Genomic DNA, 20305 nt, shown 5'->3' with positions numbered 1-20305 from the left:
GCAATCAGACAACAAAAGGAAATCAAAGGCATCCAAATTGGCAAAGATGAAGTTAAGTTTTCACTTTTTGCAGATGACATGATAGTATACATGGAAAATCCGACAGACTCCACCAAAAGTCTGCTAGAACTGATACATGAATTCAGCAAAGTTGCAGGATACAAAATCAATGTACAGAAATCAGCTGCATTCTTATACACCAATAATGAAGCAACAGAAAGACAAATAAAGAAACTGATCCCATTTACAATTGCTCAAGAAGCATAAAATGCCTAGGAATAAATCTAACCAAAGATGTAAAGGATCTGTATGCTGAAAACTATAGAAAGCTTATGAAGGAAATTGAAGAAGATATAAAGAAATGGAAAAACATCCCGTGCTCATGGATTAGAAGAATAAATATTGTCAAAATGTCAATACTACCCAAAGCTATCTACACATTCAATGCAATCCCAATCAAAATTGCACCAGCATTCTTCTCAAAACTAGAGCAAGCAATCCCAAAATTCATATGGAACCACAAAAGACCCCGAATAGCCAAAGTAATTTTGAAGAAGAAGACCAAAGCAGGAGGCATCACAATCCCAGACCTTAGCCTATACTACAAAGCTGTAATCATCAAGACAGCATGGTATTGGCACAAAAACAGACACATAGACCAATGGAATAGAATAGAGAACCCAGAAATGGACCCACGAATGTATGGCCAACTCATCTTTGACAAAGCAGGAAAGAACATCCAATGGAAGAAAGGCAGTCTCTTTAACAAATGGTGCTGGGAGAACCGGACAGCAACATGCAGAAGGTTGAAACTAGACCACTTTCTCACACCATTTACAAAAATAAACTCAAAATGGATAAAGGACCTGAATGTGAGACAGGAAACCATTAAAACACTAGAGGAGAAGGCAGGAAAAGACCTCTCTGACCTCAGTCATAGCAATTTCTTACTTGACACATCCCCAAAGGCAAGGGAATTAAAAGCAAAAATGAATACTGGGACCTCATGAAGATAAAAAGCTTCTGCACAGCAAAGGAAATAATCAACAAAACTAAAAGGCAACCAATGAAATGGGAAAAGATATTTGCAAATGACATATCGGACAAAGGGCTAGTATCCAAAACCTATAAAGAGCTCACCAAACTCCACACCCGAAAAACAAATAACCCAGTGAAGAAATGGGCAGAAAACATGAATAGACACTTCTCTAAAGACGACATCCGGATGGCCAACAGGCACATTAAAATATGTTCAACGTCGCTCCTCATCAGGGAAGTACAAATCAAAACCACACTCAGGTATCACCTCACGCCAGTCAGAGTGGCCAAAATGAACAAATCAGGAGACTATACATGCTGGAGAGGATGTGGAGAAACGGGAACCCTCTTGCACTATTGGTGGGAATGCAAACTGGTGCAGCCACTCTGGAAAACAGTGTGGAGGTTCCTCAAAAAACTAAAAATAGACCTACCCTATGACCCAGCAATAGCACTGCTAGGAATTTACCCAAGGGATACAGGAGTACGGATGCATAGGGGCACTTGTACCCCAATGTTTATAGCAGCACTCTCAACAATAGCCAAATTATGGAAAGAGCCTAAATGTCCATCAACTGATGAATGGATAAAGAAATTGTGCTTTATATACACAATGGAGTACTATGTGGCAATGAGAAAGAATGAAATATGGCCCTTTGTAGCAACGTGGATTGAACTGGAGAGTGTGATGCTAAGTGAAATAAGCCATACAGAGAAAGACAGATACCATATGGTTTCACTCTTATGTGGATCCTGAGAAACTTAACAGAAACCCATGGGGGAGGGGAAGGGGAAAAGAACGAGATTAGAGTGGGAGAGAGCCAAAGCATAAGAGACCCTTAAAAATTGAGAACAAACAGGGTTGATGGGGGGTGGGAGGGAGGGGAGGGTGGGTGATGGGTATTGAGGAGGGTACCTTTTGGGATGAGCACTGGGTGTTGTATGGAAACCAATTTGACAATAAATTTCATATATTGAAAAAAAAATTACTGTCGTGTAGGAAGAAGTTTATCATACAGTTCCCTAGAAACAGAAGGCACACCATGCAGGGACCATACAAGGAAGCACCAAGATTGTTCAGGCAGTGTAGTTAGCTAGGGGTAACATGGACAAAACTTCCGTTGTTGTTTCCTTGGGGAGGAATGGGTAAGGCAAGGTAAGCAGGTCTTGGATTGGCTCATTTAAATAATTTCAGCAATCTTTCTCGCATGGAGGCTGTACCTAGTTGTCTGGTACTTAACTCTGGTGTGGTTAAGTGGTTAAGTGGTGTGGTTAGGTGAAGAGTGGCCTAGGGTATGTCAGCCTAATAAAAGAAGGGATAGGGCATATGGGCTCTAGGTTCATTGATTTGCATATGAAAGATACACTTGCAGGTAAGTTGTTTACTATTTTAAGAAATTGGGTAACCCTGGGATGGGAAGTCTAGCATTGGCAAAGCCCCAGATATTAAAGCATCACAATACATAAAATAAAATACATCATTAATACAATTAGCCCATTAATACAGTTTGATACATTACCAAATTTAAGGGGTAATAAAAGAGAAGGCTTTTATATAGTCGGGCATAAGTTGTGTGAAACAGCACAGAAAACATTTTATTATGAGTAAAAGGGAGAAACACAGGTAGATGTATAAGAAGTCTTGTTTGCCTTCCCATAACTAAATTAAAACACCTCATATATAATGAGTCTTTCTATATATGAAGGCAAGACATATCCCCTTCAAATGTAGGAAAGGGTAATGGGAAAGTTTTTAATGTTGATGTGAGATGTAAGTTAACTAAGCATCCTTGAATTAAGAGAGATTAAAATTTGGGCAGTAGAGAAACTCATTTAGGGATCCATTTGCTGGACTACAATTTGAAAAGGAATTGTTTGAGGAGACCATTATACCTCTTAGTTGAACCTGCTATCTGGGACCTATCAGGAACATTGAAAGTTATACTGAATGCTTCTTTAAAGAGACCAGCATTTTGTCTTCTAAGAAGTGAAATGTGTTTCTTAGTTAATATTAATGATCTCTATAACTCTGGAGGGGATGAGGAATGTCCTGGCAAGTCATTGTATATTGTCCTCAGAGCTGCTCCTGATGAAAAGCTTGGATGGAGGAAGAAGGTGGTGCTTGAGTTCAAGCAGTTTTCAACTAAATGAAATTGCTTTTCTCTGAAGGTGGACTGAAATGTCTGATGCACCAGTTGATTGCTTTAGTGTCTGTAGTTGAACTATTAAGCAGCCAGCACAATATTGTGGGATGGAAAATTTAGAAACGTCTTCATGGATCATGGAAGCCTTCTCTGAACTCTTCTTTATTTGCCATCTGTTCATAGTGTTTTAGCCTGGTCATCAGGAACCCATCACTTTTTTTTAAGACTATTTTTTTTTAGAACAGTTTTAGCTTTACCACAAAACTGAGGGTAAAGGTACACAGATTACCCATATACCTCCTGTCCCTAACATGCGCAGCCTTCTGTATTATCCACATCCCTCACCAGAATGGGATATTTTTGTACTAAGGATGAACCTACATTGACCCATCAAAATCACCCAAAGTCCATAGTTTACCTTAGGGTTCAGTCTTGGTGTTGTACATAAGTTAGGGTAAAAGATGATAGATATCTATCATTTATGGTATTATAACAAGTGTTTTCACTCCCCTAAAAATCCTCTGTGTTCTGCCTATTAATTTCTCCCCTCCCTGTCTGCAACCACAGAGCTTTTTATTGTCTCCACAATTTTGTTTTTTTCTGGAAGTCATACAGTTGGATTCTACAATATGTAGCCTTTTCAGACTGGCCTTTTTTCACTTAATAATATGCACTCAAGCTTCCTCCATTTCTTTTCATGACTTGATAGCTCATTTGTTTTTAGTGCTTAATAACATTCTGTTGTCTAAAATGTGCCACAGTTTATCTGTTCACCTACTGAAGGACATTGTGGTTGTTTGCAAGTTTTGGGAATTATGAATGAAGCTTCTGGAAACATCTTTGTGTAGAAATTGGAAACTATCCAAAGATGAACAATATACCTATTGAGGGTGTTTTGGTTTTCTATTGCTATGTAACCAATTATGCCAAAACTTAAAGAGATAAAAACAAGAGAGTTCTGTGGGTCAACAATCAAGGAGCAGCTGAGAGGGTTATCTCACGGTTCAGCATGGGCAGGATTTTCTTCCAAACTTAGTCATTTGGCTGTGGTAGACCTCAAAAAATCTGTTTCCAAGCTCATTCCTGTGGGCCTCTCTACAGGACTACTTCATGACATAGTAGCTGGCTTCCCACAGAGGGACTGAGACCTAGAATCAAAAAAGTCAGTCTTTTTATAATCTGTCTTGGAAATGGTGAACCATCTGTTCCTCTACATTTAGTTAATTAGAGGCAAGTCAAAAAGTCCAGTTTACACACAATAGAATGGAAATACTCAAAGACATGAATACCAGGAGGTAGATATCTTTGGGACTCATTTTAGAGTCTGCCTACTGCAGAGAGAATGTAAAATTGATTATTAAAATAAAAGATTAAAGTCATTTTCTTTAAAATAACTCAAAGAGGCAACATAATATGGTGTTTGAGACTCAGTTGGATTAGCTAAGATAGCTGATATTGTCATGAATAGTATTTTGAAATTAAACTACTGTGTTTACTTATCTATGTTTAATAAATCTATTATCCAAATGCTTATATAACTCTACTACAATTGCATTTACATAGGCATCTGGGATACATTGATTTAAAAAATGAGTTTTATGTACTAATTTTTTTACTATAATTGTATTTAGAATAGTATATATATAATATACACTAATTTTTTAATAGTATAGTAATTTTAATTTTGTTATAGTATAGTATACTATAGTATTCTTAGCTAACTCTTTTCTTTTTCCTTGTCTTTAGTATCCAGAGGATTTATCCCTGGAGTCATATACTATCAGTATTGTGCAGTTGCTTGGCTTTAATCTGGGATTGAGTTATGACAATCCTGACACTTGTTACTGTTCAGAAGATGTTTGCACAATGTCACCTAAAGCAGTGTAAGATAATTTTCTTTATTACACATATTCCTTTATTTATTTATTTTTGTTTGGTTAGGACCTTTTACACTTCTATTAACCAAACTGAAGTAATTGACAATTATAGAACACTATACCTAACAACCACAGAATACACATTTTTCAAGTACAACAGAACACAAACCAAAATAGGCCCACCACCTCCCCCATGCGTCTCCATGCCTGGAGAAACTCTCTTCCTCCTTCCTGCATTCTGGAGTCTGACTTGTATTTTTCTCCCCTGGCCAGATTGAAAGCACCCTCTAAGGAAAAGCCATATGAATTGTGTAATTTCAGTGATTGTGCATAAAGTGAAATTAAATGCTTTGATATTTGCATTTAAAACTGGCATTGTACGGTATAGGGATGAGTGGTACAATTCATGTTAGTAGTTTCAATTAAGAATTTTTTTTTATTGAGAAAGACATTAAATTGTAAATAAATAATAACACCATGACCCATTGAAAGACTGCTGAAGAAAGGAAAAAACCTTTATTTTAGAACCATTAATAATACATATTCCCTGCTCTATTTCTTAAATATATTTTTAAAGTTTATTTATTTTGAGAGAAAGAGAGAGAGAGAGAGAGAGAGAAAATGCACAAGTGGGGGAGGGACAGACAGAGAGGGAGAGAGAGAATCCCAAGCAGGCTCTGTGTTGTCAGTGCAGAATCCAGCGTGGAACTCAATCCCGTGAACCATGAAATCATGACCTGAGCCAAAATCAAGAATCAGATGCTCCACTGACTGAGCCACCCAGGCACCCCTTCTGTTGGTTTTTTCATCATTTCAACATTCTATTTGTTTCATATATTTTTCTCCTGATGTTCATGCTTTTTGTCCCTAAGAAGTACTTGGTCTACTTTTTACTACACACCTATTGCCCAGGAGAGTGCTCAGTAAATATGTTGCAAACAGTGACTAAATCAGCTCAGTATATTTTCTCATTATTTCATTTTATCCTTTGATTACTGAATCCATGATACCCCGAAGTTTTGTAAAGGCACAAAGTAGATAATAACTAAATTTGTTTCTTCTTCCTTGGATAAGTGGTTACTCAGAAGAATATTCATTCTTTCACCATCTTCTTGAGCATTTTATTTATAAACTTTATAAAAATTCAACTTTGTCAAGGTATGATTTTTGCTGCAATAAAATTTGTGCACTGTAAGTGTACAAGTTTATGACTTTTGACAAATACATAAATATCTTTGAACCACAGTATCAGTGAGATTATGCAACAGTTTCATTTCCCCAAAATTTCCTTTGTGACCCTTATTGTCCTTCTACCTTTTATCCTTGCCCCAGGCAGCAACTGATCTGATTTATTACTACAATTAGTTTTCCTTGCTTCAGAACTTTATATAAATTGAATTATTTGTGATCTATTTTGAGTATTGAATCTATGACTCTGAATTATGTAAACATTTTTCTTTAATTATTTGAATATTTATAGTGCTTTAAGTTAGGTATTTGTATGCCAAATCGTAACATCTGGACCATCTCAGTTTTGATTTCTTTTGACTGCTTTTTTTTTTTTTACATTGACTATGGATCACATTTTTTATTTCTTTGTGTTTCTGTTGTTATTATTATTATTAGCATATTAGATATTTTTGATAATACAATAGAAAGCTTGGATGCTCCTACCTTCCTCTGAAAAGCATTGATTCTTGGAAATTCAATTATTGGCTAATTATACTGAATTTTATATGCTTGATTTTACATTTTGTTAATATGGATCTATAGAAAGCTCAGGGTATTTTGAAACCCCTATTACTTGGCCGGATTGAACTTCCAAATTCACTCTCTTCTGGGGATCTTGTCAGGGCTTGAATTTAGGCTCTATTGGAATTGAGATAGAGTAGATTCTAGTTAGGGCAGAGGTCAGCAAACAACAATCCCCAGGCTAATTTCGGTGGTAGCCTATTTTGTAAATAAAATTCTATTGAAATACAGCTAGGCTTATTGTTTTACCTATTGTTTTTGGTTGCTCTTGTACTACAGTGGCAGAGTTGAGTAGTTGTACCACAGTCTATGGCATATTAGTCTATAATATTTATTGCCTGGCCCTTTACAGAAAAAGCTTGTCACCCCCTGGTCTAGGACATAATCTTTACTCTTAATTCAGATTCTTTATAGTGTTTTAGTTGGATGCTGAGCTATTACTAGAGTGCTAACAGCTCTCTCACTGTCAAGACAGGTACTTATGGTGCCCCTCCCATTGTGTAGCTCAAACCACAGGTTTTTATTTGAAAAATGTTTAATTATGTTGAACAAAAGCCCTAATATGTACTTAAGTTAATGCAAACATGTTTATATTGGCATTACAAGAAAAATGCAAGACACATTTAAAAAAATAAAAAATGTGCTAAATACTGAGGCTAAACATTTAAAATTCAATTGTTTGGCATTGGCAAAGTAAATAAAGTGAACACAGTTCTTATCTTTAAAGGTTTAATAAATGTCATAAGACAGGTAAATAATACATCTTGTTTAAAACAGGATGAATGGCAATGAAAAGATTTTGGATTTTTTTTTCATTCCAAGAATTTTCATGGTGAAATTTTAAAAATATGGTAAAACATGTTATCAATGCAATGAATAGTTTTCAAAATGTGCTTTTTTTCCCATAATGCTTTTTAAATATCTTTCTAAAACATCATACATTAGTGGAAATGCAGAGATATACAGCAATAATTTTTGTCATACCCATTTTTAAAATATTTTAGGCAGTCTCGGGGTGTAAAGGATTTTAGCACCTGTACGTTGGATGACTTTAAATACTTGGCCTCACATTCCGGCTTTGGATGTCTTCAGAGAATCCTTCCTGAAATGCCAGTTTATAAACAACAAAAGAAAAGGACATGTGGCAATGGACAATTGGAACAGGGTGAACAGTGTGATTGTGGCACTGTAAAGGTTAGTAGAAATTTTTTCAATTTTTAAAATTTCCTGTATATGTGTGTAATAGAAAAGAAGAAGATGAAGACCTTGTCTTTTAGAAAAATAAATTTAAAAAGACCTTCTTTGGGGAAGATGGAAGCTTTTAAGTTTCCTAATTTTGCTATTTTTTGAAGTGGACAGCAAAAGCCTTTTAGATAATATTTACCTTCTGACATTCTTTAGTGTATGCATCAACTCCAAACAAAATAATTAGTTACCACAAAGAGTGTCTAAAGAGTTGAAGAAATATACTTTTAACATCAAGCAGTAACAAAAACAGGAATATCTAAAGACCATAGACTATTACCAATGGAATAGCAAAATGCATTGTTTGCTAATATAGAGTGAAAAGTGTGCTATTGGCAGGTGATGTCAATTAAAAGTATTTTTTAAAAAATCTATCACCTGTAGAAAAAATATAAATATAGAACCAAACCCAAAGAAAGATGAAAGATGATAGAGGAAGCATTGACAATAAAGTGAAGTAGTCATAGGATAATAAAATGAAACAGCAATTGTAAAATATGGAACATATTATTAACTATATATTAATATGTTATTAAATATACAATATGTAAAAATATGTAATACATTATAGATAGACATATTTATATTTACTATATATGTGTGTGTGTGTGTGTATGTGTGTGTGTGTGTGTGTGTGTGTGTGTGTATTTAATGGCACTGGAACACATTTAAAAGAAAGAAGCCAGAGGAGAGTTTACTCTTGAAAAATTGCAGCTGGAACAGATAAGAATTGTGAGTTTATGTTTTCCTAGTCTTGGGTGCTCCTCTACTTCCACAGTTGTGGCAGAATGAAATAGCTGTGAAAAATTGCAGCTTTACTGACTCGGTGTGACAGAGAACAGATTTCAGGGATGAGAATCACTGGAAATTTAAGGGGAAAACCCTCAAAGTAAGACAACTGTGAAAGTGCTAAAACCTAAAATCTGATGACTAATTTTACACATATTTGGCTGACTGCTAAAATATGCATAGTCCAGAAATACCCCACGGAGGAAAAAAGTAGGGTGAGACCATTGAAAGACACCAGTGCACCAGGTGAACCCTGTGAGTTAGATGATTTTTTTGAGAATATTTTCTAACCATGTGCAATTCAGGCAGCAGAAATCCAAAGCCCTACTGGTTTCATTTATCAGAATGTAGAGCCTGAGACTGGCTACAACTGGAAATTAAAGAGGAATCTTCAGAAACAAGGCAATCACATACAGGTAGATTATACCCTGAAATCTAAGTACTGTCTCTGCCTAAATCCTTGCATGAATGCTACATTACATCAGGGAATCTGGCTAAAAATTCAGCAGTTGGAAGCCATATGAATTGAGCAGAGATAGCTGCTGTACATTGTAGGGGAAACAAAGCTTACAGTTTGTTTCCAGGTTACTTAATTTCCTGTTAGAAAAAAAAAAGCCTCTAGAAGGTCATAGCTGAATACGGGCATTATATCATTGTATCTATATTGTCTAACTTATTAATAAAAAATTAATAGACATTCAGAAAATTAGGAAAATGTGAACCATATTTAGGAAAATATGCAGTTAAGGGAAACTGACTCTGAGAAGTCCAAATATATTGTATTTTGCAGATAAAGACTTCACAGTAGTTATTTTGAATATTAGGAGCTTGAAAGGACATTATGCTCAAACCATTTAAGGAAAAATTATCATAGTAAGTGAGCAGCTAGAGAATCTCAACAGATATAAGTTAACTACAAAAACCATATAAATTTAAAGTCTAGAAGTGAAAAGTACAACAAAAGCAGAATCAGTGAACTTGACCAAAAGCAGAGTAATCAATGAACTTGACCAATAGAACATTAAGAAAATATGATCTATAGAATAAAGAGAAAAAAAGTTGAAGAAAAATAGCAAAAAACCTCAGACACCTGAGAGTAGATATTTTTTATTTTTTCTTAAATTTTTTTTCATGTTTATTCATTTATTTTTGAGGGGGAGAGAGAGACAGACAGACTGTAAACAGGGGAGGGGGAGTGAGAGTGACACAGAATCTGAAGCAGGCTCCAGGCTCCAAGAGCCAAAGTCAGATACTTAACCAACTGAACCACCCAGGTACCCCAGAAACATTTTTCTTAAAAATTATTTATTTATTTTGAGAGAGAGAGAAAAAGAGAGAGAGAGAGAGAAAGTTCGAGCTGGGGAAGGGCAGGGAGCGAAGAAGAGAGAGAGAATCCCAAACAGGTTTCAGACTGTTAGTGCAGAGCCCAATACAGGACTTGAACCCATGAATCGTGAGATCATGACCTGAGCCAAAACCAAGAGTTGGACGCTTAACCAACTGAGTCCACCTGAAAGGAAATATTAAGTGGTCCAATGTAGGTGTAATTGGATTTAAAGATAAAGAAAAGAGAAAGTAGGCGGCAGAAAAAAATATGCAGGAATAATGCTGATTATTTTTCAAATTTGAAGGAAAACGTTTGCTTACAGATCCAAGATGCTCAGCAAACTACAAGCACATAGACACAAAAAAACCCACCTCTATACTTAGAGTAGTAAAACTTCCCAAAGCCCCAAGATAAAAAGAAAAACTTAATTTCAGCCTAAAAAAAACAGGTTACATGCACAATACAGTGATACAAAATATAGCTGACTTCTTATAACAAATAATGGAGGTCAGTAGACTTTGAAATGACAAAAAGTGATGAAAGAAAAAAAAAGGTCAACAATCAAGATTTCTAGATTCAAAGTAATTATCCTTTAAAATGGAAGCAAATAAAGTTATTCTCAGTTAAGCAAAAGCTAAAACAATATGTCACAGTAAACTTGTACTACAGAATATCCTAAGAATTTAAAATGTTTGAAGAATTAAAAATTCCTGAACACAGGAATTGGTAAATATGTGGGTAAAAATAAATAGTTATATGTATGCTTTCTTTTCTGCTCTTAATTTTACTGACTACATTATATACATGCACAGATATGTAAATATATACACACTTATTCACTGCATAAGTGATACAATACATATATGTGCCTATAAATATGTATTTGTATGTATATATACTAAATATACAAATATGTATGGGTATGTTTGTGGATATGGATGCATATATGTTTATATGCATATAAACATACAAAAATATATATGTGCATATACACATTATGTGTATATGTGTGTGTATCTACATATCTACATCTATATAATAACAGCAGCAGCACTAAATATGGAAGGTGAAATAAGCTGTTGCAAGATTTCTATAATTTACCTGAAGAAAATCAGTATTAACTCTAAGTAGATTAGAGTATTTGAAAGATACATAGTATAAATCCCAGAGCAAATATTGAAAAATTATGCAGAGATACAGCTAAAAAGCCAATAGAGGAGTTTTAATGACATGGTAAACATATTTCATCAGCACAAAATAAGACAAGAAGAGAAGAATTGAGGAACAAAACCAAGATGAAATAAATGGAAACAAATGGTAAAATAACAAATTGAAATACATAAATATTAATAGTTACATTAAATGTAAATAGGCCAAGCACTCTGATCAGAAGCCAGAGATTATCAGACTACATAAAAATCAAGAGACAAGAGATATATTTTAAGCCCAAATGCTCTGTTTGGCAGAAAATAATAGAATGGAAAAGGATATAACAAGTAAACGATAAATATAAGAGAGCTAAGGGGACTATATTAATATATAAAATAGAGATATACTAATGCTTCAAAATTATAAAAGGATAAATACATAAGGAAGTTATAACAATAATAAATATGTATACACTTATAAAAATATATTTACATGTACACACACACAGTAGATCTTCAAATTTCATGAAGCACTATCTTATTTGGAGGTTTATTTCACATCTCTTTGTAAGTGATAGAACAACTAGACAAAAATATCAGTAAGGATGTAGAAGACCTGAATAATACTACTACCAACCACCTTAATATAATGATATTTACAGGCCACTATATTTAATAACTTAATATAAAAATTACTTTCAAGGGAACTTGGAATATTCATCAGGATGTACTACATTTTGTGACATGAAATAAATCTCAAAATATTTATTTTTTGTTGAGAATTAAATTAGAAATCAAGAATAATAAGATATCTTGGAAAGTTCCCAAATATTTAGAAATTAAGCTACCACTTCTAAATGGCCCTTGGCTCAAAGAAGAAATTACAAAAGCAATTAGGATATATTTTTAACAGTTATGAAAATTTAAACATAACATTGAAATCTATGAGATTCAGTTAAAACTGAATTATAGTGTTATGAGGAAAATCTATAGTTACAAATGCTTATAATGGAGAGAAGAAAGGTCTAAAATCAATGATTAAGAAGGCTACTTCGGGTAACTAAAATATTAGTCCAATTAAATCCATGATAAGTAGAAGGAAATAATGGTAAAGATAAAAGTAGAAATCAATGAGATAGAAATCAGAAAATGAATATCAATGAAAATAAAAGCCAATGAAAATAATGAATATATTTGATAAATCTCCTGCTGTTCTGATGAAAGAGAAATGAGGAAAAGAAAGAAATTCCCAGTATCAGTAATGAAAGAGGGTACATAAGGAATATTAAAAACTACTTTATGTAAATAAATTTGACAATTTAGGTGAAATTGGCAAGTTTTTTTTTTGCTTTTTAAAAATATTATTTATTTATTTATTTATTTATTTATTTATTTATTTATAATATGAAATTTATTGTCAAATTGGTTTCCATACAACACCCAGTGCTCATCCCAACAGGTGCCCTCCTCAATGCCCATCACCCACTTTCCCCTCCCTCCTACCCCCCATCAACCCTCAGTTTATTCTCAGTTTTTAAGAGTCTCTTATGGTTTGGCTCCCTCCCTAACTTTTATTTTTCCTTCCCCTCCCCCATGGTCTTCTGTTAAGTTTCTCAGGATCCACATAAGAGTAAAAACATATGGTATCTGTCTTTCTCTGTATGATTTAAAAGACAAATTATCATAACTGATGTCAGAAGAGACAGTTTGAATCTGTCTATTTGTTTACAGAATTGTACACATAAAGACTGCTGTGATCCTAAAACATGTACAATGAAAGCAAATAAACAGTGTGGCTCTGGGGAATGTTGCACACAAGATTGTAAGGTAAGAGGCAATCTATTTTAGAGTAGATCAGGATTAAATTTCTTGAAATACTGTTTCAAAGAGCTGGGAAGTATGTCAATATCCTATCTGCCTTTCCCATTGTATTATATCCAAGTACACTGGACCCTTCTTACACTTCAGTCCATTTGGTAATCTGTCATTTCCAGAAGTCTCATGTACATATGCCTGATGATTCTTCTTTCCCAACTGTTACAAATCTTTCTTGTACCTGTTGAGACATTCCTATGATCAACATGCATCTGAAGCAACCCTCTTTAGTAAGGTCTTATTTTTTAACACCCTACCTTACATGGGGTCAAGAAGTTAGATTAGATTTTTTTGCTATTGTTAGGTAAATTCTCTTTACCATCTGCTGGTAAAGTCTTCTGTTCCTTTGAGGTTCAGTTATTGTTACAATCAATTAAGTGCTCTTTATTTAAAGCATTTAAAGAATTCCTGAATAATTGCCCCACAACCAGAAAAATTAACTGGAAATCTAAAGAAAAAAGAAGCAAACTATGAAAAAAGTAAATGGCAGATGTTCAGATAGGATTGGAGTAAGAATATGCTTTTATCTTTAAAATTTTGTTCCTGGGGTGCCTGGGTCGCTCCGTTGGTTAAATGTTTGACTTTAGCTCAGGTCATGATCGCACGGTTCCTAAGTTCAAGCCCCACATTGGGCTCTGTGCTGACAGTTTGGAGCCTGGAGCCTGCTTCAGATTCTGTGTCTTCCTCTTTCTCTGCCCCTCGCCCACTCATGCTCTGTCTCTGTCTCTCTCTCTTAAAAATAAACATTAGAAATTTTTAAAAAAATTTTGTTCCCAAACTTTATTGGGATATAATTGGCATATAACGTTGTGTAAGTTTAAGGTGCACAATGTAATGACTTCATACGAGTATATGTTGTGAAATGATTACAATAAGGTTAACACATCTACAACTTTACATAGCAAAAATATTTAACATTTACAAAGAAAATTTCAAATATACAATACATTATTAACTATAGTTACCATACTGTACATTAGATCCCCATAGTGATTCATTTTATGGCTGAAAATGTGTACCCTTGACCAACATCTTTCCATTTTTCCCCACAGTTTTACTTCTTCCTTTCTTTAAAAACAATTTTTTTAATGTTTGTTTATTTTTGAGAGGGGGGGCATGGAGGGGCAGAGAGTGAGGGAGACAAAGAGTCTGAAGCAGGCTCCAGGCTCTGAGCTGTCAGCACAGAGCCTGATGTGGGGCTCGAACCCACAGACTGTGAGATCATGACCTGAACCGAAGTCAGATGCTTAACCGACTGAGCCACCCAGGTGCCCCTATTTCTTCCTTTCTGACTTGGATATCTTTTATTTCTTTTTTCTTGCCTAATTCCTCTGGCTAGGACTTCTAGTACTATGTTAAAAAGGAGTAGTAAGAATGAAAAACTTTGTCTTGTTCCTGATCTTACAGTAAAAGATTTCAACTTTTCACAATTGAAAATTATGTTAGCTACGGCTTGTCGTATATGGCCTTTATTATATTGATACATTTGCTCTATACCAAACTGTTGAGAACTTTGGTCATGAAAGTGTGTTGAATTTTGTCAGATATTTTTTCTTCATTTCTTTGGAGGATTACATGAATTTTACCCTTATTTATATTAATGGGGGTATATTATGTTTATTGCTTTCTGTGTCATCCTTACATCCCAGGGATAAACCTCACTTGATCATGATATATGAACCTTTAACATGCTGTTGAATTTGGTGTGCTGATATTTTGTTGAGAATGTTCGCATCTATGTTCATTAGGGATATCAATCTGTAATTTTCTTTCTTTCTTTCTTTCTTTCTTCTTCTTCTTCTTCTTCTTCTTCTTCTTCTTCTTCTTCTTCTAGTGTCTTTGTCTGTCTTTGGATCAGGGTAAAGCTGGCCTTGTAAAATGAGTTTGGGAGAGTTGTTTCCTTTTTAATTTTTGGGGGAGATGAGAGAAATTAGCCTTAATTCTTTAAATATTTCATAGAATTCACCTGTGAAACCATCTAGTCCTGTTCTTTTATTTGTTAGGAAGTTTGATAACAGACTGAATATCTTTAGTTGTGGTTACTTTGTTCAAGTTTTCCATTTCTTCTTGATTCAGTTTTGATAGATTGCCTGTTTCTAGGAATTTATCCATTTCTTGTAGTGTTACGTAATTTGTTGGTGGATAATTGTTATGGAAGTCTCTAATGATACTTTGTATTTCTATGGTATCAATTTCAGTGTCTCTTCTTTTCTTTCATAATTTTATTTTATTGAGTAGTCTAGCTAAAGTTTTGCCATTTTGTTTATCTTTTCAAAATCCATCTCTTGGTTTAATTTATTATTTTCCTATTGTCTCTCTGGTCTCTATTTCATTTATTTCTGCTCTGATCTTTCTTATTTCCTTTCTTCTACTAACTTGGGTCTTAGATTGTTTTCCTTTTTTAATTCCTTTAGGGGTAAAGTTAGGTTATTTGAGATTTTTTTTAATATAGGCATTTATTGCTGTAAACTTACCTCTTAGAACTGCTTTTGCTATATCGCATATGTTTTGGTATTTTTTTTTGTATTTGTTTTTGTTTATTTTAAGATACTTTTTATGATTTCCTTTTTTCCTACTTCTGTGGTCCATTAGTTCAGGTATGATGTTAAATTGTACATTTTGTGGATTTTTCAGTTTTTTTCTCTGAAGTTTCATAACATTGTGCTTGGAAAAGATATTAGATATTATTTCAGTTTCCTTAAATTTCATAAAACTTGCTTTGTGGACCAACATATGTTTTGTCCTGGAGAATGTTCCACATGTGCTTGAGAATATTTTGTTCTTTTTTTTTTTTTTTTAAACGTTTATTTATTTTTGGGACAGAGAGATACAGAGCATGAACGGGCGAGGGGCAGAGAGAGAGGGAGACACAGAATCGGAAACAGGCTCTAGGCTCTGAGCCATCAGCCCAGAGCCTGATGCGGGGCTCGAACTCACGGACCGCGAGATCGTGACCTGGCTGAAGTCGGACGCTTAACCGACTGCGCCACCCAGGCGCCCCGAGAATATTTTGTTCTTATTGGACATAATGTTCTATATATGTCCTTAAGGTCCATTTGGTTTATAGTTTTATTCAGGCCTGCTATTTTCTTACTGATTTTCATTCTGATTGATTGCTCTGTCCAATGTCAATAGTAGGGTATTGAAGTCCTCTACTATTATTGAATTGCTGTCTGTTTATCCCTTTGGTCTGTCAATATTTACTTAAGTTTTTAGGCATTCCAGTATTTCGTGCATGTGTAGTTACAAGTGTTATATTTTCTTGACCTTTTTTTTGGTGATTGTTTTAATTGAAAGTCTGTTTTATATTACATAAGTATAGCAAACCCTGCTCTCTTTTGGTTACCATTTGCATAGAATAGTTTTTTCTTCTCTATACTTTCAGCCCTTGCATGTCCATAAAGGTAATTTGAGTTTCCTATAGCCAGCTTATTGTTGGGTTCTATAATAGAAATTTGATTGGAAAAAATCCGTTTACAGTTAAAGTAATTATTGATAGTTAAAAGGACTTTCTATTGCCATTTTGTTAATCATTTCCTGGTTTGTTTGTTTTAGTTCTTTTTTTTCCTTTATTCCTTTCTTACTCTCTTCTTTTGTGATTTATTTTTTGTAGTGCCATTCTTTAATTTGTTTCTCTTTATATTTTGTGTATCCACTGTAGGTTTCTTCTTTGTGATTGTTATAAGGCTTACATAAAAAATTTTATAGATATAATAGATATAATAGTCTATTTTTTAAGTTTTTATTTTAATTCCAGTTAGTTAACATACAGTGTGTGATAATAGTTTTAGGTATACAATGTAGTAATTCAACAGTTCCATACATCACCCTGGGCTCATCACAAAAAGGGCGCTTCTTAATTTTCATCACCTATTTAACCCATAACCCCACCTACCTCCTCTCTGATAACTATCAGTATGTTTTCTATAATTAAAAGACGGTTTCTTGCTTTGACTATCTCTTATTTTTTTCTCCTTTCCTTGTTTGTTTTGTTTCTTAAATTCTACATATGAATGAAAACATATGGTATTTGTCTTTCTCTGTCTAACTTATTTTGCTGAGCTTGTTGTTGCAAATGGCAAGATTTCATTCTTTTTTATGGCTGAATAATATTCTGTTGTATATATGTATATATACCACTTCTTTTTTTTTAATTTTTTTTTTATGAAATTTATTGACAAATTGGTTTCCATACAACACCCAGTGCTCATCCCAAAAGGTGCCCTCCTCAATACCCATCACCCACCCTCTCCTCCCTCCCACCCCCCATCAACCCTCAGTTTGTTCTCAGTTTTTAACAGTCTTATGCTTTGGCTCTCTCCCATTCTAACCTCTTTTTTTTTTTTTCCTTCCCCTCCTGCATGGGTTCCTGTTAAGTTTCTCAGGATCCACATAAGAGTGAAACCATATGGTATCTGTCTTTCTCTGTATGGCTTATTTCACTTAGCATCACACTCTCCAGTTCCATCCACGTTGCTACAAAAGGCCATATTTCATTTTTTCTCATTGCCACGTAATATTCCATTGTGTATATAAACCACAATTTCTTTATCCATTCATCAGTTGATGGACATTTAGGCTCTTTCCATAATTTGGCTATTGTTGAGAGTGCTGCTATGAACATTGGGGTACAAGTGGCCCTATGCATCAGTACTCCTGTATCCCTTGGGTAAATTCCTAGCAGTGCTATTGCTGGGTCATAGGGTAGGTCTATTTTTAATTTTCTGAGGAACCTCCACACTGCTTTCCAGAGCGGCTGCACCAATTTGCATTCCCACCAACAGTGCAAGAGGGTTCCCGTTTCTCCACATCCTCTCCAGCATCTATAGTCTCCGGATTTGTTCATTTTGGCCACTCTGACTGGCGTGAGGTGATACCTGAGTGTGGTTTTGATTTGTATTTCCCTGATGAGGAGTGACGCTGAACATCTTTTCATGTGTCTGTTGGCCATCCGGATGTCTTCTTTAGAGAAGTGTCTATTCATGTTTTCTGCCCATTTCTTCACTGGGTTATTTGTTTTTCGGGTGTGGAGTTTGGTGAGCTCTTTATAGATTTTGGATACTAGCCCTTTGTCCGATATGTCATTTGCGAATATCTTTTCCCATTCCATTGGTTGCCTTTTAGTTTTGTTGGTTGTTTCCTTTGCTGTGCAGAAGCTTTTTATCTTCATAAGGTCCCAGTAATTCACTTTTGCTTTTAATTCCCTTGCCTTTGGGGATGTGTCGAGTAAGAGTTTGCTACGGCTGAGGTCAGAGAGGTCTTTTCCTGCTTTCTCCTCTAAGGTTTTGATGGTTTCCTGTCTCACATTTAGGTCCTTTATCCATTTTGAGTTTATTTTTGTGAATGGTGTGAGAAAGTGGTCTAGTTTCAACCTTCTGCATGTTGCTGTCCAGTTCTCCCAGCACCATTTGTTAAAGAGGCTGTCTTTTTTCCATTGGATGTTCTTTCCTGCTTTGTCAAAGATGAGTTGGCCATACGTTTGTGGGTCTAGTTCTGGGGTTTCTATTCTATTCCATTGGTCTATGTGTCTGTTTTGGTGCCAATACCATGCTGTCTTGATGATGACAGCTTTGTAGTAGAGGCTAAAGTCAGGGATTGGGATGCATCCTGCTTTGGTCTTCTTCTTCAAAATTCCTTTGGCTATTCGGGGCCTTTTGTGGTTCCATATGAATTTTAGGATTGCTTGTTCTAGTTTCGAGAAGAATGCTGGTGCAATTTTGATTGGGATTGCATTGAATGTGTAGATAGCTTTGGGTAGTATTGACATTTTGACAATATTTATTTTTCCAATCCATGAGCAGGGAATGTCTTTCCATTTCTTTAAATCTTCAATTTCCTTCATAAGCTTTCTATAGTTTTCAGCATACAGATCCTTTACATCTTTGGTTAGATTTATTCCTAGGTATTTTATGCTTCTTGGTGCAATTGTGAATGGGATCAGTTTCTTTATTTGTCTTTCTGCTGCTTCATTGTTAGTGTATAAGAATGCAACTGATTTCTGTACATTGATTTTGTATCCTGCAACTTTGCTGAATTCATGTATCAGTTCTAGCAGACTTTTGGTGGAGTCTATCAGGTTTTCCATGTATACTATCATGTCATCTGCAAAAAGCGAAAGCTTGACTTCATCTTTGCCAATTTTGATGCCTTTGATTTCCTTTTGTTGTCTGATTGCTGATGCTAGAACTTCCAGCACTATGTTAAACAGCAGCGGTGAGAGTGGGCATCCCTGTCGTGTTCCTGATCTCAGGGAAAAAGCTCTCAGTTTTTCCCCGTTGAGGATGATGTTAGCTGTGGGCTTTTCATAAATGGCTTTTATGATCTTTAAGTATGTTCCTTCTATCCCGACTTTCTCAAGGGTTTTTATTAAGAAAGCGTGCTGGATTTTGTCAAAGGCCTTTTCTGCATCGATTGACAGGATCATATGGTTCTTCTCTTTTTTTTTGTTAATGTGATGTATCACGTTGATTGATTTGCGAATGTTCAACCAGCCCTGCATCCCAGGAATGAATCCCACTTGATCATGGTGAATAATTCTTTTTATATGCCGTTGAATTCGATTTGCTAGTATCTTATTGAGAATTTTTGCATCCATATTCATCAGGGATATTGGCCTGTAGTTCTCTTTTTTTACTGGGTCTCTGTCTGGTTTAGGAATCAAAGTAATACTGGCTTCATAGAATGAGTCTGGAAGTTTTCCTTCCCTTTCTATTTCTTGGAATAGCTTGAGAAGGATAGGTATTATCTCTGCTTTAAACGTCTGGTAGAACTCCCCTGGGAAGCCATCTGGTCCTGGACTCTTATTTGTTGGGAGATTTTTGATAACCGATTCAATTTCTTCGCTGGTTATGGGTCTGTTCAAGCTTTCTATTTCCTCCTGATTGAGTTTTGGAAGAGTGTGGGTGTTCAGGAATTTGTCCATTTCTTCCAGGTTGTCCAATTTGTTGGCATATAATTTTTCATAGTATTCCCTGATGATTGTTTGTATCTCTGCGGGATTGGTTGTAATCATTCCATTTTCATTCATGATTTTATCTATTTGGGTCATCTCCCTTTTCTTTTTGAGAAGCCTGGCTAGTTCTAGCCATTTTTTTGAGGAATTTTTGGGTT

The 20305-nt window shown here is 35.0% G+C and overlaps 1 protein-coding gene across 7 annotated transcripts in view; it reads left to right on the top strand.

Moving 5' to 3' along the window:
- Positions 1–20305, top strand: part of LOC125164624 (disintegrin and metalloproteinase domain-containing protein 5-like) — a 132100-nt gene that overhangs the window by 61409 nt on the left and 50386 nt on the right. For all 7 annotated transcript variants that reach the window (XM_047857456.1, XM_047857455.1, XM_047857459.1 and 4 more), the window contains 3 exons: positions 4929–5065; positions 7816–8005; positions 13052–13147. In XM_047857456.1, the coding sequence (XP_047713412.1) occupies positions 4929–5065; positions 7816–8005; positions 13052–13147 (423 nt within the window). The remainder of the gene's footprint in view (positions 1–4928; positions 5066–7815; positions 8006–13051; positions 13148–20305) is intronic.

This window comes from Prionailurus viverrinus, chromosome B1 (assembly GCF_022837055.1).
Source record: "Prionailurus viverrinus isolate Anna chromosome B1, UM_Priviv_1.0, whole genome shotgun sequence".
NCBI classification, from domain to species: Eukaryota; Metazoa; Chordata; class Mammalia; order Carnivora; family Felidae; genus Prionailurus; species Prionailurus viverrinus.
The sequence above is the reverse complement of the archived record's forward strand: the minus strand, read 5'-3'. Positions and strand labels throughout refer to the sequence as shown.